This window comes from Passer domesticus, chromosome 2 (assembly GCF_036417665.1).
Source record: "Passer domesticus isolate bPasDom1 chromosome 2, bPasDom1.hap1, whole genome shotgun sequence".
NCBI lineage: Eukaryota > Metazoa > Chordata > Aves > Passeriformes > Passeridae > Passer > Passer domesticus.
The window spans coordinates 2,568,134-2,591,536 of NC_087475.1; the positions used below are offsets into that span (position 1 = coordinate 2,568,134).

The 23,403-nt window shown below is 42.5% G+C and overlaps 1 protein-coding gene across 1 annotated transcript; it reads right to left on the bottom strand.

The window, feature by feature from the left end:
• Nucleotides 1-163: 163 nt before the first annotated feature.
• On the bottom strand, nucleotides 164-21,696 carry UBASH3A (ubiquitin associated and SH3 domain containing A). Its single transcript, XM_064405695.1, has 14 exons — nucleotides 21,573-21,696; nucleotides 16,954-17,007; nucleotides 15,207-15,393; nucleotides 13,213-13,411; nucleotides 12,368-12,537; nucleotides 10,776-10,984; nucleotides 9,886-10,012; nucleotides 7,746-7,854; nucleotides 6,606-6,728; nucleotides 5,772-5,864; nucleotides 4,616-4,760; nucleotides 2,575-2,681; nucleotides 1,956-2,062; nucleotides 164-1,251 (listed from the first exon to the last, which is right to left on the bottom strand). Exons 1-14 carry the CDS (start codon nucleotides 21,683-21,685, stop codon nucleotides 1,114-1,116), a joined length of 1,881 nt encoding a protein of 626 aa, XP_064261765.1. The 5' UTR covers nucleotides 21,686-21,696; the 3' UTR covers nucleotides 164-1,113.
• Nucleotides 21,697-23,403: the final 1,707 nt, after the last annotated feature.

Genomic DNA, 23,403 nt, shown 5'->3' on the forward strand with positions numbered 1-23,403 from the left:
CGGCGCTGCCATTGCTGCCGCCCTCAGGGGCTCTGAGGGGAGCGCGGCTCCCGCCAGCCCCGCTCCACCCGCACGGGCCACGCCAACACGGAGCATGAGATAAAATTTCCATATCTAAACACAATTTCATTTTTATGTCATTTACTGGAAAGAAAGCAAGCAAGCAGCGCTGGGTGGCCAGGGAGTCACTGCTCTACTGATGCCACATATCACTTACAACTTCGTCAAAGAAGAACTTCTCTCACCTAGAGAATAGATGCAGAAACCTACCAGATGACCCACTGGGAAGGTGGGTCATCATTAATATATTCAGCACAAACCAGCAGAAAGCAAACATTTTCTGCTGCAAGTGCCACCTTGGGAAGTGTTTAGAGTTAAAGATGCTCATGTCACAGTTTTTTCACCAGGACAGTAACACAGGACATCTTTCTATGTCCCAGAAATAGCAAAGTAATCGGTTCATTTCCCTTCAAAAAGTAACAATGTAGACCCTTTTGTAATATGCATGACTTGAGAATTGCTAGATGAGGAACTGATGTGGTAGAAAATTGACTCCTGTTGTAGAAGAGGTGAATAAGGAGTCAGTGTGCTATTTGCTCTCACAGGATTGACGGAGTGAACAGGAAACACAGGGGCTTTAGATAGAGCTGGTCTCCTCTTCAGGTGGAAGTTGATTTTTTTTTAATCACAGTTTTTCTGTTGTCTGAAAATATACAAATGACAAAAGAAGAAAAAAAAAAAAGGGGAATTCTTGCTGGATGTAGTTCAGTCTTAAAAATACAACATTGTTCACTTCAGTGCCTCTTGGAGTGGAGTTATATATCCATATTTATTAAACATTTGTATTCTCAGGAAAGGTTAAAAGGTGCTTTTCTCATCACAACCAGAAGTGTCATTTCTCACTTGAATGCCACTTCATAAGTTCATTTTTCTCTGTCACCAAAATAAAAACAAAATCCAGGCACCAAACTCAGAAGTGTTTTTCTGTGCATTGACAACTCAGGGAGGGCATTTCCTTCCTTCTGTGTGTCTTCTGGATGAATCATTGGACTGCGATGAACCATAACCTGCCTTTGGCTCTTTTTTGACAACTGCAAAGGCAGAGATGACCTTTTAATCTTCCATAATAGTATTTCTCCAGTTAAATGCTGCGTTTGCTCCGTGAGTTAATGTCTTCACTGGTGGGTTGACCATCTGCCATTTGTTCTCCTCTTTCTGTTCTTCACAGAAACACATGCCCAGGGCAGGGATCTGAGAAGGAAGTTACCAGCAGGATCATTGTTTTGACATGAAGGAGGGACTTTGCTACAAAAAAAAGCAGCCCCTGATATTCTGTCACTTCTGAAATTAACTATAACCCGGCTGGCAGCCCGAGGGGTGAAAGCTGAACTTGTGTCACCACTTCCCATTCATACCTGGGCAACACATTCCCATGCCTCACCCTCCCCCACAGTAAAGAATTTCTTCCTAGCATCCAATCTAAACGTACTCCCCGTTAGTTTGAAGCCATTGCCCCCTGTCCTGTAACTCCAGACTCTTGAGAAGTTTCTCTCCATCTTTCTTGTAGGCTCCCTTCAGGTACTGGAAGGCTCACCCCAAAGCCTTCTTTTCCCACTTTGAAAGGAAGGAGATTAGCTCCAGGTGGAGAGGCTTCCAAATGTGCCTCTTGTCTGTAGGTATGGCATTGACTTTCCAGATGAAAGTCTTTTCCAAAGACTTAGCTGCCAGTCACATACAAAGCCCCCAGAATAAAATCCTTCTCTTTACCTCCAGTGCTCTGCTACAACTGTGTGAGACTCCCTTTGGAACGAGAGAGCTGATGTCATTGGGGCTGTTACACACATCTAGCTGATGTCATTGGGGCTGTTACACACGCCTAGCTGCATAAGCAGTCTCCTTATTAAAAATATAATGAAACAACCCAAAGGCTTCCTGATGGAATAAAATCCTCTCACCTTCTGCACCATCTGGGCAAAGTCTCTGCTGTCTCTGCTGGGGAGCCCTGTGAGCGCTCGGGTGAGTGGTACCAAGGAGGAGCCATGGCCCACAATGAGGATGACACCTGGCACAGCAGGAAAAGCAAAGAGCCATGGTAAGGGAGCTGCAGCACTGCCACGTTCCCCACCAGCAGATGGGGATGAAGTGGCTTCAGGGCTGTTCATCTTCGCAAATGATAATGTGGCAGAGTGCATTGTGATGGGCAGAAAATATCTGGTGTGTTGAGCATGCCAGCTACTGAAAGAAGGCATTTGTGAGGGAAGGAGAAAAAAGCTTTCCAGAAAAGCATATTATCTTTTGCTGATCTACATCCTCATGTAGAAAGATGAAGAAAAGCATATACTTTTGCAATTTATTACTCTACTGTCTCGGTTTTATTTTACTTTTTTTCCATTTCTGTTCCATAAATTGCATTTATGTTACTTCAGTGTAGCCCAGGGCAAGCACTGAGTCTACCTTAAGCTCTGTGCAGTGCCAACAGCTCACATTACATGTGTTTCTCATGGCAAAGTTCTGATGGCCAGTTTCTGTTACTGCAAGGGCCTGACAGAATATTCAAAGACCTGAAACCTCTACCTTTGCAGGGGCAGGCACTGATGATTTGTTTTATAACTGCAGAGCTTCTGCTGACATAGTCTTCATAACTTTCCAATGGCACCAGAGAGGAGAGTGGGAAGTTACTCCTGACAACAAAATCACAAATATGTATTAATCTAGATTAATTCACTCTTAGCAGCATTGAATGACTACAGCAGAGAAAAGGCACTTAGTTAAAAGTTTTATCTACTGGCTTGGCTGACACACTGTTACCTCTGAAGTTACTGTCTGAAGCATCACCTTCTCTCTGAGTAATTTCCATTAAATTTCATGGCTAAGTCTCATAGCTCATAAAGCACCAGATACAGGGAAAACCAGGCTTCAATAAAAAAACTTGAAGTTTACAATGGAGATTATTTAAATCAGGATTTATGGTTAAGAAAAGCTCTGAGCAATTCTGCCAGCAAGGACCACTGCTTAGACATGAGCTGCAGAGCTGCCTGGGTCTTCCAATCCTGCCTGAGTTCAACCAAAAGAGAGACAATAATGATGAGAATGCTTGCAACATTTGGTACCTCAGCATTAATCTCCTCAACAAACCAAATAAATAAAAAGCTTTAATGAATGAGGCTTATCTGCATTGCTGACCAAATGGATAGTAAAGATTTCCACTGCTAGAGTTTAAAAAAAAGGTGTTTCCAGGGACAGAAATCACAATGCATCACTCCAGAATGTCTGAGCACTTCTGCTGAGACCAGGCATTCTTCTTTCTTTTATGCACCAAGGCCTTTTAGGCACCCAAAAAACTTAGAGCCAGACCTTCACACTGCTGTGAATCAGGGCAGTCTCAGAGGTCTGGTGGGGCTTGTGTGATGGACAGCTTTTGCAGGGGTTGAATTGGTAAAACCAGACCCTGCTGTCCAACGTGCTCAGTAGTAGAGTGAACGTTGCCAATGAATTTTGTTGTGCTGACACCTAATTTTATATCTGATTTTTGCTGATACCGTTTACTGGTGATTCTTTAAGTGACCTCACTCACTCATAACACCTGGCACCCAAGGATTTTTTAGCCCTGCATGTGATGGGAAACTGGCATTCTATGTGTGAGTTTATAGCTCATCCACCCTGTTTTTGCTTGGACTTGAGTGAGCTATGAGGGCCCTAAACACTGTACTTAACATTGCCTTAGAGATTCCCCTCTGAACCTCCCACTGCTGTGCATTTGCACAGTTTCTTTTGAGGTGATTTTGGACCAAAAAAAACCCCTAGAGAACACAGTCTTTTAGTGAAGAACACACCAGAAAGACCTGTGCTCTAAAAAGAGAAGGATTCTGGAGACTTCATGCAGACTCAAAGATACATCCTTGGCTGTAAGGAATGTGTTAAGACATGAGATGCTTCCTTTCCCCCTTTCTTAAATAAGTGGGAAATCCCAGAGACAGCTGAGTAATTTCCTGGATCTGGCTGTGCACTGCAAACACTGAGCAGCCTGGTTTGTGAACAAGATGGGGAGCTACACTGAATTGGAGGTTTATCATTTCCTGCCAGGCTGTGGTTTGCAAGTGCTCAGAAAAGGCATCGACCCTCACCCCACCAAGTTATGAGGGCTCCAAAAGGTCCTTGCTGAGCACAGTATTAATCTTTGAGCAACTTAAAATGATGCCAGAAACATCAATTGAAGTGAAATGCTCTTGTCTTGCCTGACACCAAAACCTCTTGCTGCTGCCCTGCAGGCCCTCAGCCAAGCGCTGACTGACCTTATATAATGTCACGTTTCTTTGTCACCGAAAATCAGGTTATTCTTCACATTTCCAAAGTGTTTTTCATGTGAACCAAAGACAAAAGCAAAGCTCCTGGACCTGGCAACACCAGAGGAGGGCTGGTCCCATGCACAAGACATTTGTGCTAGTGCACCCATGTGCTGGTGACAGCATGTCTTATTTTTATATCCCATTTTGATCTGAATTTAATCAGAATCACCCCATCTTTGCAGCTTTTGTAATGATTTGTGACACATAAAAGGACCAGATACCTCAGGGAAAAACCCCACAGCTTTATCAGCCAGACACAGAGCAATTACCTGTAACTTGTATCTACGTCGTAAGATGCCTCCACCAGTTCTGCCACAGTCATGAATTTAGGGATTGCTCTGCTTGCTTCCCACTTGGTCCATTCAAATAGTCCAGGTTCCACCCTGATTCTGACTTTTGGATTTAATTTAAGCCCTGCAAGAACAAGAAATAGATCTTAGAAGAAAAATACACTCGACGTGCTACATTCAGCCTATACATTCTGCCTTGTTTGCTGTTGTACATTTATGAGTGAAAATGAATTACTTATTATCAACCAATTAATTAAAGGAAGTCACCATTATATTCTTGTATGACTAACATAAAGGCACTGCAAATTATTATCATCATTATCATGATCATAATTTTTGAAGCTCTCTTGTGATGCTCTGCTAGAAGGAAAAAACTCAGTTTTGCATTGTTGCAATCTAAATAAACTTCAGACAGGAGATATGTTTACCATTTTTATATAGCATTTTGCTCCATATTCCTCAGTAAATTTGCCCTCAGTGGGGCAGTAAATTGTCCAAATTGTCCAGAAATGGACTTCTCTAGTCAAAAGAAATATTTTATTTTGAGTATTCTCAAGACAGGTTACTGAGTGGCAGTGAATGCATTCTGATGTAAACATGGTAATGAACTGTGAACTTGCTGAAAGGAACAGGAGATGAAAAAAGAAGAGAGGAAGAGGAAAGGAAGGGAAAGATGTTCTGAAATATGAAGGATTAAAATAGTTTGGTTTGCAAAAGGAAGCATGGAAGCAGTCTTCCCTGATTCACATTCAGACCCTTCAGAGCTCTGGAAACATCTGATATTTGGGTTAAAATATTTTCTGGAAGAGGTAGCAGTGGTGATTTGATGAGCACCTACTAATGTTGAATTCCAGCAGATATGAAACACCTCTGTTTCATATAACTTTAGGTTCCATTCTAACTAAGAAGGCCCAGAGTTACTCTGATATATCCCACAGAATGCACACACACCAGCAGGTTTGTTGCTGCTTGCACCACCAGGAGTCAAAACCACCTCATCTTGCTGCTTAAAGAAAACCACAAACAACCACAAAGTTGTGCATCTTCCTTAATTGCTCATGTCAGAGGCTTCACAGAGGTTTGGTGAAGATGTTTGCAGTGTGGCAGAAGCACCTGGCAGGTTTTGCTGCCTTACCCTGCAGAACATGCTGAGCTGTCTGCACGCAGCGCAGGGCAGGGGACGAGTACACGTAGCTGACTGTCACCTCCTGGTCCAGCAGAGCTTCCCCTGGATGGCAACAGCAAAGTGTGACAGATGAGAAATTACTACAAAACACTTTCTGAAAAAAAAACACCTCAGAGCTTTGTGATTTCATCAACATGGGCTATATTGACAATCCCTTCCTATTAATTTTTTTCCTACTACCTGCTGATTGAGCTCATTCTGGTGGAAACATCAATTTTAAAATGAAAAGATAATTACAGAAGATTCCCCCCAAATCTGCAAACAGCAGTTAGGCATGTGGCTGTCTCCATACATCTGAACCATCAGAGACAAGCAATTGCAGCAGACCAGCACTGTCACAGTCATGCCTCTTTCTCAGGGTGCACAAATTCATCTGGTGAGTGAATTGAGTCAGCCTAACCCACACCACCCACCCTCCTGCAGCAAGGTGACCACACTCTGCTGACCATGGAGCTGCTTCCTCTGGCCAGCCCCTTCACTCCTCACTGTCCACTCAGGGACAGTTGCATAAGACATTCATCCCTTGCAGACAAGAAGCAGGGCACAGGTCGTGTTCTGGCTTCTTCCAGGAACTGGCAGAGGGTAGTCTCAAAGACAAGTAACCAGCTGTGTTCTCTGGTTTACTATTTAAGAAGATATTGCAGTGGCTGCCCACAGAGAATTGTGGCCACACTGAGTGCTGGTAGGAAATTTTTCTGCTGCAAGGCCAGTATGAGCTTTGGCAGAGGATGACAGCCTGCTTCTCAAACCCTTACATTTGCAGGAGGATAATATCCAGCTTACCTATAAGCCTTGACTGGAACATACCACAGCAAGATAAAGGAGGATCACATTCCAACTGCTTCATGCTGTCTTTCTCCCTTGGCAGGGAGGAGGGAAAGTTCAGATCTGCTCTGTAGTATTTCCCTGAAACAAGGCAGGACATTTTGCTGTGGCACAGGGAGGCAGCAGCTGTGCTATGTTTGTTTTACAGTCAGTGTCTCACTGATGAAAAACAGCCAGTGCTATTACCTTAAAGGGGTCATGTTTTAAGGTCACAACACTGGCTTGGGAAATTATCTGTCCTAAGAGACCAGCCCCTCTTCTTCAAGCTCATAAGGAGTAAATGGGGAGGAGGAGAGAAAGAACAGGAAATCAGGACAATTTGGCTTTGTGGGACTAAAGACAAACAAAAATTGACTCCCTATCTATATTCTTTTACAGTTGCCAAAATGACCAATAAACCCATTTCCACTGAATCAAAACGAAAACAATGCATTGATTATGCAGCTATATGGTACCACTCTCCTTATCTGCTGAATTCCATGCACTAAACATGGGGAATCTCCAGCATTGCAAGGCAGACTTTCAGCATAAAGCTGTCACTTGTGAACTCCCACCTTCTTGTTCCCTTCCTTCCTCCTGACACACATTTCCCAGTTTTGGGTCAGTTTTCCTCACCTGAAGACATACTTTTTTTCTTTTTATTTTTGGGAGAGAGAGAAGAAATTTTTATTTAGGTCAATCCTGACATTTCATTTCCACCACAGATTGCCCAAGCTGGACTACTGACAGAGTGTGACTGTGATCAAGAGCCCATGATTCTGACTCAGGCACAGAAAGGTGGAGGGGTCTGACAAGAACCATGTAATGAGAGGTGATGAGGGTGCTCCTGTGATGTGTTCATGTACAGTGAGACACAATTCCATCAGCAGCACAAAAGCTTTGTTTATCTGCAGAATGTAGGGAGCATAAACATGAAGGACTTTAGGACACTGTGACCTGGTTATGTGCAGGTTAAAGCAGTGATGTGCCTGACTTGCACTGTTATCACTCCTTTGTGCAGCCTTGACATTTACACAAAGATTGAATCTCTTCTACCCATTACTGGGGTTAATTTGGTTTGGTCCTGGTTTTTGAAGGTCCTCCTGTTAGCTTACTCACCATCTGTAGTCAGGCACTGCTGAAGCCAAGACTTGCCAAAGACCTGATCCACTCTTTCCCCGTGGCGCATCACCAGCACCCCTCTCCTCAGGGCAGCGTTCTGGGACAGCTGGGAAAAGAGAGTTTCATAAGGATGTTATCTACAACCTGCAGAAAAAGCCTGGATTCCTGGAGAAGAGACAGCAGAATAGATCCTTGATCTTAGGACAGTGATAAGTCTGACTGGCTCTCCACTGAAAGCAAATGAAAGAGAATAATAAAATCATTAACGTTGAAAAATACCTTTGGGATTATTGAGTCCAAGCTTTGACTGACCAGCATGTTGTCAACTCAAGCACAGCACTGAGTGCCACATCCACTTGTTTCTTGTACACTACCAGCTTTGGTGATTCAACCTGGGAATTCTGTTCAATGCTTGACCATCCTTTCAGTGGAAAAATTCTTCCTGATATCTAGACTGAACCTCCCCTGGTGTGGCTTAAGGCCACTTCCTCTCGTCCTGTCACATTCCTGACCCTCATGGGCTGCAGGTTCTAATTCTGTGTTAGCACAAGTGAAGGACGGTGCTGGTAACAAATCTTTTAACCTCAGTGTGGGAAGGAATAATAACTTTAATTTATATCATATGGGTGATATAAACAAAAAGCAGGAAATTAGCTAAGGTCTGACTGGCAATGCCCTTTTTTACACCAGGACTAACACCAAGCTTCTCCTCCTTTTCCTAGTGAAAATACTACTTCTACATTTTGGTAACTGTGTGGCCAAATCAACTGTGAGCCCAGATCTCCTACAAGGACCCTTTTTTTACTCAGACTGCATGGAATTACAAATAAATTTGAAGTAGTTTGGGGTTAGTATACAATGCACATTAAATACAAATGAGAAGAAGACAAGGAGAAACAGGCCAAAGGTTTTAAAACTTTAAAACAGCATCACTGTTTAAAACAGCATTGTTGACAGTGCTGCAGGATTGATATTCATGCATTCTGTTGAATACTTGCAATTCTGCCATGAAACACCCATCAACCTCCACAAGATCAGAGTATAAACCCAAGATTTTGTGGTCTTCCTCTTCTCCTTGAGAGGAACCCAGAGGCCAGGGAAACTCTAGACTAGAGATGTGCCCTTCTGCAAAACACATTTCTCAGGCCAAGCCTTGGCTCTACCACAGATCTGACCTGGATAAGAGAGGCCAAGAGCCAGAGGAAGGATGTGTGTCTTATTCAGAAAGTTCTTACAGTCATATACATGGTGTCCTGGAGGCCCCGGCATGGAAGTTCGCTCAAGGTGCTCTCAGTTTCTCTGATATTAACACAAACCAGCTCAGGGTTATTGCCCAGCACAGCTGTGGGGCCAGCAAGCTAAAGGGGTTGCTGAGGCACATCTGTGCTGAAAATGCATGTTGGTATCTCTGACAGAGCCAAAAAGGCAACACAGGGGAAAATGTGTTGTAGGAAAAAATCAGATTCCTTATTTGTTTTGCTCTTCCTACCAGAAGACCAGTGGACATGGGAAAAATTGATACTTGTACATTTTGGACCTGGGTGAAAAATGTGATCCTACCAGTGCTGCTAACCACTTCAGCTAGCTGTTCTGTGCAGTTATCTGTGCTAGCTACATATCTAAAAACAAAGAAGAAAATTGAACATTTAAACTTCATCTGGGGCCATGGAAACATCCAAGACAACATCTGTAGAATCCAAACATAAGAGCAGCCATGAACAGTGAGCTTAATTCTGATTTATTTACTTTTCCTGAAGCCACGTGGAAGTCAGGGGAGGTTGTGCCTGTGTCTCACCTGTCAGACCTGTCTCCATAGCCACTGAGGCTGTGCTCAGAGAAACCAGAGAACTCATGTGTTGTGCTACTCTGACAGGAACAGGGAAAGATTTATGAAACATAAGTGTGACATAAATCATATACATTACAGAAAAATGTATGAGATAAGATACAATAGAGTATGAGTGTGTATGTATATATAAATATACTATATAATAAATAAAAACTGTATAAATGTACAACAAAATATGAAAATATGAGGGAGGAAAAGGAAGATACTACTAAATTTACTAAATGCCATTAATTAATAGCACATCCGCCAACGCATGTGGCAAAGATAAGGAATGGAAAAACCAATTACCTGAAGAGAAAAAGCATTGGTTACACTCCTTGACATACTGAGATTATGGACTTCCCCATTTGGCTTTACATTGGGTTCCTTTTCAGTTTTGGTGCAGGATCTTGGAGCTGTGTCAAAAACATATTCCCTGTAGAAAAAGCAGAAGCAGTACACACACACACAAACATACAGGCACACAAATAGAAGATACTTTTGAGTCATGATGTTGTTTACAGGACCAGCAAGTCAGGATTCATGTTCCATTCAATACTTTTTTCACACTTGCAATTCACCTCATCACTTTGCTGTTCATTTAGAATGTGCCCCATAAAAATGAGGTTAAAATATGAGGAACTGATGGTGTATATTGGGTGTAACCCTGCCAAAGTGGGACCTTCAAGCAGGAAATAACTACCTGGTGGCCTCCTCCCTTTCTCTGAGACATCAAGAAGTGCACCAAAACTTCCCAGCTTAGAAAAATCAGCTCTAATCTACAAGTAGCATCAGCTGTGCTGCAGAATGTCAGCTGCAGCATGAAGTGCAGGAAGCCAGGCAGGTGCCTTCTGATACAGGGCACATCAACAAGATAAGGGTGGTGCCAAGGTGGTGGAGCAACCTTTATGTGGTTTTATTTCAAGCTAACTTTACAAGCCCTTGAAATGAGGAGAAAAAAAGAAGAGAGCAGAGAGCCAGGCTGAAGACTGAGCCTGCCCTGGCAGAATGTGCTCTTTCAAAATTCATATGGGCGTTCAGGTTCTTCAGGAGCAAGCAGGGGTCAGTCCTCGAGCAGCTGAACTTATGAACTCTGGTGTGTGCCCTCTTTTCTCTCAGATGTCCCAGCATCCCACCCAGACCCTCAGGATTCCCAACAAGGAGGAGCTGCCAAGGAGAGCCATGGAATCCCCAGTTACCTGTGCTTGACCCAGGTGTCTGACTCGTGGGCTTTCTCGGTGTAGTTCTCGGGGAGGAAGCCCCTGCAGCCGGTGCGGTGCGAGGTGCCGACCACCCAGCCCTCGCTGGCGTCGCTCTGCTGCCTCGGGTCCACGTAGATCAGGTCCCCAGCGTTGATCATCAGCTCGTCAATGTTCTGGGGCTTGTACTGGAAGAGGGCCCTCAGCCTCTGCGGGGACACACAGCAGGGTCAAGGTGCTCCCCGTGCTGCAGCTGCTCAGGGGATGGTTGTTGGCCTCTCCTGGACACAGAACCAGCTCTGTTTTCCACTCTGAGCCTGCTCTTTAGTGGCACTTTGGCAGAGGAAAAGTATGGGGGTCTTGGAAAGAATTTGAGATGGGATCTCTCAGGTTTTGTGATGATGCGATTTATTTTTCTTCTACATAGACAGCAAGGGTGAGTTTGGCTCACATCTTTACTGCATGGTTCAGAAGGTCACAGGACCTCTACTTGCAAGACCTTTTAATGATTTGTTAACCAATAAAACACTGCCAACAAGAGTATTTATGTTTTTGACCCAATCCTTAAATATTTTGTGTTACGGACTCATGCTACAGTGTAAGCTTTCTTAGCCAATCATGTTATGAGACACAAACCTACAGTGCTGCATTCTAAAGTTCTTGTTTACCTTTGTAACTACTTTTATTTTTTCTATATCTTAAACTCTAAAACTCTAAACTTTCCTCAACGTGTCTCTGCTTTAAACTATAAATACACATTCTTGCTTCTAGCACCTATGTTTGGAAGCCTTTTCCAAGGTCTCAGATTAAGTCCTGTGTTTAATTCTTTGGCTTCCAGGCCCAAAGTTCTGAAAAATCCCTGCATTTCAGATTCCAGCAGAAAAGAAAGACACTACCACACTTACAATATGTTTAAAAACAGGCACTTGGTTTTCACAAAAATACTTTTTTTTCCCTCTAACTGCTTTCATTTGAAAGCAAACTAGATCTGACCTATTTTTGTGATTACTTGCAGCTCTCCTGAGTGTGACTAAAATCCAACACGAGACTTGTGACAAAGTGATTTACCGATCTGACAAAAAGCTGTTGAACATTCTGTAATTTAAATTTGGAAATGAGAACTGAAAGAATGCTGACTGGTTTCTACTAAGGGTCTGCCAAGCAGAAAATCATCAGCGAGAACTGACCCCTGCTCACAGCTGCAGTTTTCATCATGGCTGGAACAATCAAGAAAACTAATTTTTCTGAGGGGAATTTTGCTGCAAAACTCTAAACTGACAAATCCTAGAAAATATTAAAGGATCATGCTTTCCTGTCTCTTATTTTCTCATGTCATGGTAAGATTAGGTTCTTTTCTTCTGGGGTTTGGAATTAGATTTTGAGACATGCAGGTCAAGCAACCTACCAAAATAAAGTTATTATCTACTGATTCAGGAGTGCAGTTTTTCAGACCAAAATGGCACTGGAAACAACCATGTTCTTTGAAACACTGTACTGAGCAAGCAGAGATTTTCTTAAGGATGGCAAAGGCAAGATGACTGTAGCCAAGAAAATGACAGGCTCAGGAAATGAAATAAATCTGATTGCAGTACCTGGTAATGCACAAAACGCATGTCCCGTGAATAGAGAGCAGCCACCCACTGGCAGGGCTCCCCTGGGTTAATGCATTTGGCCAGTTGTTCCAAAGTCCTCAGGTGGTGAGGATAAAACCTGTGAGCCAGGGTAAGGTGGAACTGCTTCAAGGAGGGCTTCACGTGGCAGTCTAGGGATGAAACAATCACATCACAACGTAGGAACAAAGGTTATTTAAAGCTCCTCTTGTTTTATCCTACACAATCTGCATGATGTAAGAAATATTATAGTAACTAGTGGTAGAGTAGATCTACTGAATAATGGTTTTGAAGGGTGTAATGGTTTTAATCATTCACAAATGTGGACTGGATTTGCTTCCTGGCTTCATCTGTGAGGAAAAGAAATGATCATGGCTGGATTTCCTCTCCCAGCCTGAGGTGTACTGAACTCATTTCTCCCAGACAAAGCTGTGGTGGGGCTGTACCCCTTCAGTCTCTACTGGTGATGCAGCTACCCTTGGAAAAGGTATTAGGCCCTGTTCTTAGGGATGCAGCCAGGCCACCCTGGTGAAACAGCACCATGAGGGTGGAGATCTGGGATGTGTTATGTCCCTGCCCATCCTGGATATCCCGATCAATCACCTGCCGAGTTGCACACAGGATCATTTCAGCTCCTAGGCAAAAGTGCTTCAAAGATTAAAACATGCTCCTCTAGTTACTCTGCTTCCAAATCTGTAGGAGCAAAGGCTGTTAGCTGGTAGGAAAACATCATCTAAGCTCCCCTGAAGACACAGGGAATGTTTTCAGTTCTGTGGCTACACATTTATGCTACAACCTTCCCATTTTCCCTCTGGTGTTGGTCGTACCTGCCAGGGCTGAAGCCTCTGATGAGAATGCCACAGCAAAATCTTTGAGGACATTTGCCTGGCTGTCATCAATGAAGAAGCCAAGGTAGCTGGGAGATGCATGTAGTGTTAGGGAAATGGATGGTGGAAAGCTCTGGGAAAAGCTGTCACCGACTTGCTTTAAGATGTCATACAATAATTCCACTTTCTGGTCTTCACACTGAAAGAAAACAGAGGAGGAGCAGGCTTTACCCACCAGCTCACAGCCAGTGTTGTAGCCTCTGTCATACAGCACTGCCAGAAAACTGTGGGGCTATAAACTTCCTGAGAAACACAAAATACCTAGGAATTTCCCTGAAATTCCTGGTGTTAAACCCAGCAGTATTTGGCAGTTGGAACAGCACAGTGTCCTGGTTCTATCACAGGAGATGGAGCCTTCAACCCAAGGTTTATCTAGCTTGGGTAGGAAAAAGCCAAAATGTTTTACCATCTGTCAGGTATGCAGGAACCAGTCTGAAATGAGACAGGGATCACGATTTCCTTCTTCATTTCTAAGTAGGAATTTGTGTTATTTTATCTTACAGTCCTTTACTGAGATGTGCAAGGTGAGAGTTGCAATGTAGTCATCTCTTCCAGACAGGCCTTTAAACTTAATGCCTCCCAAAAGCATGGCATTCATTATTAATTAATGATTTTTGTTTTGCATAATTGTGTTTAATGGTCACAGAGCACCACTCAGTATTTTGCAACAAAATAGTCTTATTTTCACTGTCTCTACTTTTTGGCATGGTTGAGATTACCCACCCTTAGGGGAACGGAAACACTTAATGGTTTAACACAAAAGTATGATGAACAAAGTCATTTTTGTCCAGCTGCTCTAGCCCAAGCCTGTTTCAGCATATCCCAGACACAGCTGATGTTCATGTGTTGCACCATCAACATGCTAAAACTGGATTCCAGGAGGCTCCAGAGCTCTTTTCCAGAGCGGTACAGTGCTGGACATCACAAAAGATTTCACAAAATCTTCAGCTTCAATAAAAATAATAAAATCTGGGACACACCACCATAGCAGTGACCAGCTGATGGAGCCCTCTAGGGAAGGTAGAGCATTTCCTGAGATTCCCATAGCTTGTACCAAAGCTGTCTGCATCCTAGGATAACACTGTCCCTGCTGCACAGCTGGCTGATGGCAGCCACTGCTGCCCTGGCTGGGAAGGTTTATCATCCTAAATCCATGCAGCAGTGGACACATGGAAGCCTGACAGCAGCTGGACTGCACAAGGCTGCTCTAGATGGATCTACCAAAATGGCACTGGAAACAACCATGTTTTTTGGAACACTGTGCTGAGCAGGCAGAGATTTTCTTAAGGATGGCCAAGGCAAGATGACTGTAGCAAAGAAAATGAAAGGCTCAGGAAATGAAATAAATCTGATTCTGGTACCAGCTGCCAGCTACCCCAAAACATCCCACTCAAACATTAACTGTGGCCCAAACATTCAGCATCAATCAGGCATTAATCATCACTCAAACATTCAGCATCACTCAGACATTCAGCATCACTCAAACAGCATCACTCACATTCAGCATCACTCAAACAGCATCACTCAGACATTCAGCATCACTCAGACATTAAGCATCACTCAAACATTCAGCATCACTCAGACATTAAGCATCACTCAAACATTCAGCATCACTCAGACATTCAGCATCACTCAGACATTAAGCATCACTCAAACATTCAGCATCACTCAGACATTCAGCATCACTCAGACATTAAGCATCACTCAAACATTCAGCATCACTCAGACATTAAGCATCACTCAAACATTCAGCATCACTCAGACATTCAGCATCACTCAGACATTCAGCATCACTCAGACATTAAGCAACGTGCTTGGACCCGGGTCATGTCATTTGATCACCAACAAGTTCTGGTGTCAGACAACAGCAGGTGGCCCAGTTTCACCAAATATCACCCAGCTGAAACCCGACCCTTGCACTCTGCTTGCCTCACCGTGAAGAAGTCGCAGAGGGTGACGTGTGGGAAAACCTCGTGCGCTCTGTTCTTCCCGCACTGGCGCTTGCTCTCCCTCCAGAAGTCCTGCAGGCGGCTGTGCAGGCGGCCCCGGGGGCACAAGTAAAGGGCATATTCCTGGGGGATTGGGTCATCCAGGGAGGGGTCGTTGCAGTGGGAATGCAACCTGAAATCAAGGGCATAACGCTGAGAGTGAGCGTGTGCGCCGCTCTGGTTTCCTGTGGCTGAAGGCCTCCATACCAGAGATCACGAAAAGGAAATACACTTCTATTACTTTCTTTCAAATGAAAAGTTGAAGTAAAAGCTCATTTTTCTCTCTGAAGCACTAAATAACTGAGAAATTTTTTTTTCTGCTTATATTTTGACTACTTTACATTTTAGCATGTGCCTTTACTTCTGTCTGAAAATGAGAGAAAACAAAAAATAACTTTTGAGGGTTTGGGGTTTTTTTTCCCCTTATTCATGACTGGAAACAGAGAAGTGGAGGAAAAAGGCAATGAGTGGAACATGTTGATGAATGACGAAATTAAAACCAGCTGAAGATTAAAAAAACTCTCAGAATGGGCCTTTTTATTCAGCCCTAAGAAAAGCTAGCAAGACAAATCAGAAACACACAAGGAAAGGTCAGAAATTTATATGCCATGTGATGATATCGTTCACCATGTCTTTCACATGATGTATGTTTGTCTTTGCAGCTGTTGGATTGGGAATGACTGTTGAGAAGTGTGGCAGCATCCCTGAAAAATTTATTTAGAAAGAATATGCCATTCTCAAATGCCTCCTCTGGCTTTTTAGAAAAGAAAAGAAAAGAAAAGAAAAGAAAAGAAAAGAAAAGAAAAGAAAAGAAAAGAAAAGAAAAGAAAAGAAAAGAAAAGAAAAGAAAAGAAAAGAAAAGAAAAGAAAAGAAAAGAGAAAAGAAAAGAGCAACTGAACCAAGCAAAAAAAAAAAGGCAAAGAAAAAAAAAAAACAAAACAAAACCCAAAAGAAAGTGCAAGGAAAGACTGTATTTAATGTGAAGGGTGAATTAAAACAACAAAAAAAATCAGTTATCAGCACATGATTGACATATAAATACTCTGTGAGAGTCTTGGTAGAGAGGAGAAAATTTTGTGGTGTTCAAAACAGAGAAGTGATTTTAATTGTAATAATACCTCCCTCTGACCATCAGCCTTTCACCTTAATCTGTGGTGGGCCTTTCTGTTCCCCTTCAGCTGTTGTTTCTGCATGTGTTTGTAAGTGCAGTCATGGGTTTACAAAAATTTTCCCTTTTCCCTTGTTCCTTTCTCTCAGGAGGCTTTAAAGCTCAGGAGGATTTTCTGACCGGACCAGCTGGTCCTGAGAACTGACTCATTGATAAAAGTAGCTGCTTGTTTTTAATTTATCTGGACCTTCTGCAAGTTTCCTTGTGTCCTAGAATAAGTACAAATATAAATATTTCTCTCTCTGAGTGAAATAAATGAAAAAAAAAATCTTAAATTCTGGTTTGTGTTTTTGGGTTTGTTTGTTTTTTTTTGTTTGGGTTTTTTTGGGTTTTTTTTTGTGTTTTTTTTTTGTTTTTTTTTTTTTTTTTTTTGTTTTTTTGGGTTTTTTTTGTTTTTTTTTTGTTTGGTTTTTTGGTTTTTTTATGGCACCTGACTTCAAATTCAGTGACAGGATGAGGACATCAACAAGGATTTTTAGGCAGGTTGAATGTAAAGGCACACTTTAGAAATCACAGGTACTTACCATTTTACTGCATCTTCTACTGTCTTTTGTCCAGTAGCAACCAAGGCTTTTTGCCTAGAAAAAGCACAAAATTGGTTCCTCAGAATTCCTGAAAGAAAACTTTTATGAAGGAAAGGCATCCCAGTGACTTTGGTCATCAAGTCTATTTTCCAGCACAGGCAGTACCTTTAACAAGAAGGTTTTTCCTAGCAAATGTTATTGTTCCTGAAGCTTTCCAAATAGCTTTTTTTCTCCCTGCAGGTCTTTAATTCCTTGAAGATTGGTAACCTGTCCTCCCCATGAGATGCCTTCCTTTGTGTTCTGGAATTGTTTCCTTAGCAGCCTTACTGACTATATGAATTTCCTTGGGGTTAGATGAACCATCCACCCAAGCACTGTAAGAACAGGGTTTTCTTGGTTCATAGCAAGAAGGATCTGATTCAAGATGCCAGGGCCAAGCCCATACATTAAAACTAAGCAGAATTATATTGGGGTTTGGAATCTGGATTGAGGACCCCCCAGAGCCTGCAGAGAGCCAGGTCTAAGCGAGCAACTCAGTCCAAGGTGAGGGACAAAATCTCTTGTTTCTCTCTGTTAATGTAACTTCTGTTCTCTGGGGTAGGATTTGGTTTCCTTTTCTAACTAGGGCTTTCAAAAAGCTACGTGTCTCACATGAGCAAATCTTTGTTCCTAAATACTGGATGATGGGTGAAGGACTCCAGTTTTCAATCAGCAGCTGCACTCATGAACCCCATTTCCACCCCTGAAAGCCACCTACAAACTTCTCAGAAGAAACGTGAAGGGGAAGTAGAGACAGAGGACACTGGAAAAAAACTACTGCATTTCTTGCCATCTGCTGATGTTTTTCCTTCTCTTTTGAGGCCACCCTTTCTGGCCACTGGCTCTGGAGGGCATTGAGTTGTGTTGTCTCCTCCCATTTTTGTTCTTCATCCATCCCCATGACACCATCACACATCAGCAGTGTGTGCACTGAGCTGCAGGACTCAGGCTCATCCTTATGTTCCCTCCCAGTCCTCTGTCCTCTCTTCAGTGCAAAAAACTACACTTGGGTTGTTAATAACATTTATATGCAGCCATTGCTGGTTCTTCAGTGGGAATCAGCAGGGATGAGGACAAACATGAGCCTTTCCACTCAAACTTTACCTTCTACCTCTCTTCTCTATAAAGTAAATCAACTCCTGTGGCCAGATCAACGCACAAGCACGAGGTCTAAAGCCAGCCCAGGCCCTCTTTAACTGAATACTGCACATTTAATTTCTGTACCTCTGCTGAGTTCTCCTTCTGTTCCTCTCCTCACGCAGCCTTTCCTGATGTGCTGTCAGATTAAGCCCTTTTCTGACCCAGAGATGGGGCAACTGAGAGGCATTTTAAAAAATTCTATTCCATTTTCAGTCTCATGTGAAGGGTGAGACAATACAGATGTTACAATTAATGCCATCACAATCAGAAGCTGACTATTTCCTACTTACAATACACTATAAGTGTTTCTTGGCCTACCAGCTTTTGCCACACCATGCAGTAAATGCATGGTTATTAAAGCAAATCATCTAAAATTACACCTCATGGCTCCTACTACAATTCATCTTTCACAGTATTTGCAAGGCCATCCTTTGAAATTTGTTTCTAACTCCATTTCTCTCCCAACAATATCTGTCCTGTTCCATAGCATTTCTAAATCAGCATTTCTTATCTCAAAGTCTGCATACAGATGCACACTGTGTGAGCCTTCTGTCAGGCTTGGAGAATTCTCTACACCTTATTTCCCACCCGCCTTGTGGGAGTGTCAGTGGCAATGATGCCAGGGTTCAGAAACACTCATTGCACATCCAAGGGAGTGCTTTACCACTTCATGCCATGCTGCTCTCCCACCTGGGCACAAGTTCAGTGCAAACAGCTCTGAAGCTATAAACCGAGCTTGGTTTCAGCTTTTCTTTACCACGGGGCCTTCAAAATTAAATGTAATAATACAAGTGAGACCTGAGGCCATGAACTGCCATCCTGCTCAGTCCTACCTCATTGTTCTCTCATGTTCCTCTCCACACCTGTCCCACCTTTTGTCTCATCACATATGAGGATGTGATTTCCAGCAGGAAATTCCAGTAGCATGATTTCCAGCAAGGTTTATAGAGCCCTTTGCACTAGGGGTGTGACTAAGCCCACACTTCCAAGATGAGAAGTCAAAACTGAAAAATAATGCAAAGAATAAGTTCTGCATGTACCAATTTCGCTCAGCTAGAGAGAAGAATAAACCATTGAGAGTCTGTAATGAAAGTAGATTAAAAATGCATCTACAATGAGAATAAGCTGGTTCTTCCCTAAAATAAAAATGGCTGCACAGTTTCTTGTGGAAATTTTTTGATCTTAGGCTAGACTTGACCCTCACGTATTTGAGTTTTGTTTATTGGGGAAATGATGCTGTGGCCTGTTGGTTCTACATGATGGAAAATTTTGTAATACTTCCATCCCACCTCATATTTCTCAGGCCAGGACATCTCAAAAGAAACTTTTCAGTACTTTCATTAATGGTTTAATTGAGGAACAACATAGACAGTTAAATTTTTTTTTAAAAACCCCACCAAAATTTTGAAGGTCTTAAGGTCAATAATAGGAAATAAAAATTTTTAAATTTCCTTTTGATATTTTGTTATCTTACATCAATTTGCACTATATTTCTGCTGCTGCTTCTTGATTTTGCACTGCGAAGCACAAAGCCATCTCAGTAACAGCAGAAAGTGTTTTGAAGGGAATTAAAAAAGCATAACATAAAACAGAAAAAATTCAAAAAGTAGCCATTACTTTGAGCTGACCGAAGTTACAATATTTATAGAGAAATTATGAGCCATATTTTCAGCTAAAATTCCATTGTGCATCACTGGGAACAAGGGACTGACAGTTCCCTTGTGAGCTGTGCCCATCGTGTCTGATACTGATTGCTACCACAACTGTTCCCAAAAAACAACACAGTACTTAGAGTTGGAACCTCTTCCACTCACTTAATTTTGATTCAAAAGGTAGACAGATATTGCTCTTCTTTCTAAAATATTTTTATGAGGGGTTCTTTGATATTTAATTAATAAGATTTTTTTTTAACAGTTTGAATGAAAATGTCCCTACTTGCCATGCAGAAATTGGAAAATTCTCCACAAAAGTTGCCTGTCCAACATGAGAGATATTTGAGGGAGGAATGACTGGCATTTTTCTTTTGCATTAACTTGTTTACCTGCCACCAGTTATCCTCTCATCCACTGGAGTTGCCAAGAATAGAGCCTCATTCTTTACTACGACATTTTCTAGGCAGGACATGATTTTTGGAACAAGATCCTGATTCAAGACAGGAAAAAATAATTGACATACTTAGAGGGCATCTTAAGGAGAAAAAACTAGTTTTTAGTGACACCAACCAGTAGGAGATTTTTGCCAGTCCCGAAAAAACCTTTGGCTAGAAATTACACCCATGTTTAATTCCCTTATAATAAGAGTAATAAGCAGAAAAAAATGAAAGAGGATGTATCCTAAGAGCAAACTATGGTCAACTTCTCAACTCATTGAGAAGCCTCTCAAAACTCAGGATGTGGAAAGGTTTGTGCCTTTAGATTTACACAGTATTTTAAAATATTGGGTGTTGAGCAGATTGATTTTGCTGTGTGGGCAATATACACTATATATGAGAATATATACATATGAGAATATATATCATGTATCATACTATAGATTTAGATTTACACAGTATTTTAGACTTACACAGTATTTTAAAATAGTGGATATTGAGCAGATTGGTTTTGCTGTGTGGGCAATACATACGATATATGGGAATATATAAATGAGAGAATATAGATCATATATCATACTATAGAATTAGATTTACACAGTATTTTAGATTTACACAGTGTTTTAAAATATTGGATATTGAGCAGATTGGTTTTGCTGTGTGGGCAATACACACTATATATGAGAATATATATATGAGAATATATATCATACTATCCATTTAGATTTACACAGTATTTTAGATTTACACAATATTTTAAAATATTGGCTATTGAGCAGATTGGTTTTGCTGTGTGGGCAATACACACCATATATGGCAATATATATATATATGTATATATATGAGAATATATATCATATATCATAATAGAGATTTATATTTACACAGTATTTTAGATTTACACAGTATTTTAAAATACTGGGTGTTGAGCAGATTGGTTTTGCTGTGTGGGCAATATACACCATATATGAGAATATATATATGAGAATACATATCATACTATCCATTTAGATTTACACAGTATTTTAGATTTACAGAGTGTTTTAAAATATTGGGTATTGAGCAGATTGGTTTTGCTGTATGGGCAATGCACACTGTATATGAGAATATATAAATGGGAATATATAATACTTATAATACGAGAATATATTTCATATATCATACTATACATGAGAATTTCATATATGAAATTCAGAGCAAGACAGATCTGATCCCTGCTTGGGGACATCCCCCCTGGAGCAGCACAATCTCCTGATCAAAAAACCAGTTTGTCTCTATTGGGATTTTATGGCAAACACCTCATATCTTAACTAAATCTGGCAGTGCCAGGGCAGCTGAGCACACTACTCACGCGATATGAGCCGGGAATCCTTTGGCCAGGAGAGGCTCGAGGAGGGCAGAGGTGCTCCTGCCCCGGGGCTTGTTGGACACCTTTGCGTACAGCTGCGCCTCAGCCACCGCCATCTCCTCCGTGTCCTCCCCTCTCCGTGTGCCCACAGCTCTGACACAAACTGGGAGGAGGGTGTGAAGGAGGGAGGGAGGGAGCCAGAAAATGAAACAGAGAGAGAGAAGGAGGCAGATAAAGTTTAAAAAAAAAAAAAAACAACCAACCTTACACCCCTTGTGATCTTTTCTGACAAAAACTGACATCCTGTTTTCATAGAATCTGCGCCTCTGAATTTTTGTCGTAGGGTGGCTGAAAAAGCAAAAGCTTTTCCTATCTGCGCTGGCAGAACAAGATGAGGGTACCAAAGGTAACCACCACAGTCAGAGTGGGCTTGCTGAAGGGGCTGACGTGGAATCTTTTAGCTTTTCACTATAAACTGTCTTCTGAAAGCCAGAAAATCCACCTGAGCTGCAACTGCACCAGGGGGGAACAAGTAGGGCTGTCCTGCAGCACGTAGGAAGTTAGTCTGGGGGCCAAAACTTTCCTTTTGGGCTCAGTTTTCAAGTCCCCCTACCCATATCAAATGTGGCTCCTGCTTTGGTCTTCTCAGCCAAAGGCAATGAGCAACCAAACTGTGGAAGATTAAACCCAATGTCCTAAACAGACATCACACCCTGAGGCTGAGCTTGGAGCAGCTCAGGGTGGAAGCAGGGAGAAGAAATTGTCCTTTCCAGTGGTGCCAGTGCCACTGTGGGAGCCTTTTCAGAGCTGCCCTGGCTGGTCCCCAGCCTTTCCAGCATGGCCAGAGTGGGTGAATTTATTGGAGACAGTTTTTTCTGTCCTCACTGCAGTATCAGTGTTCCCTCTGGGGGACAGGACACCTCACCCCGTGGAGTGAAAAATCACCCGAGCTGCTGGTCACCTGAAATGAGACCTCATGTTTTCCCCACTTTGGCTGAAGTTCCCCTTGGGACACCTGGCCAGCTTGAGCTGGTTCTCCAGCCATTTGGAGAACCATCAGAACTGTCTGAAGCCTGGTGGGGAGTGTCCCCATTTCCAGGGAAGGCTGCTGAAAGAGTGACACAGGAGATGATGAAGGATTCTTGACGTCATGGCTTAAATTAACAAGATCATGAGATGGTGTCCTCTCCTTTGGAAGTGCCAGTCTCCATTGTGCACAGAAGTGGGACTGAAGAGTTTCTCTCATCTCAGCCATATTCCAGGGACATGGGTTTTATCACGGAAAACTTTCATTTCCTCACTGGCCTCTCAGGAGCCTTGTTTTATTTACAGTCCTGTGGCTTTTTGCATCATCCTTCCTTCTCCTTCTTCCCTCCATCCTTCCCTCTGTCAGGAATCTCTCTTCTAAGTGAAAACAACCCAGCCAAGTTATTACTACTCTCGAGCATTCCTTGCAGCTGCACGTACATTTCCATTCGCTAAATCCCAGAGTACAGCTGAGCTGATCCTTCAGCAACATGAGACACTGCTTTTTCCCAAACCCTGTGCAGGCACATGGCAAAGGCTAAACCCAGCAAAAGATGAGTCTGTGAGATCAGAGATGAAGAGATGAAGCCCTGGGGCTGCTGCTCCCTGCCACCCACAGCTCTTGGTGTTCAGGGCTTTTGGCAGAGGATGAGCGAGCGCTCACGTGGTGTTCGTGGGGCTCCTTTGCTAAGAGCTTACGGGAAGGTTTGCAGATCCCACAGTGTTGCCTGGTGGTTTTCAGCTAATTAGACAGCGTGCTGAATTTTTATCTGCCCCTTTCCGTAGCCATGCCATCCAGGGCCACCCG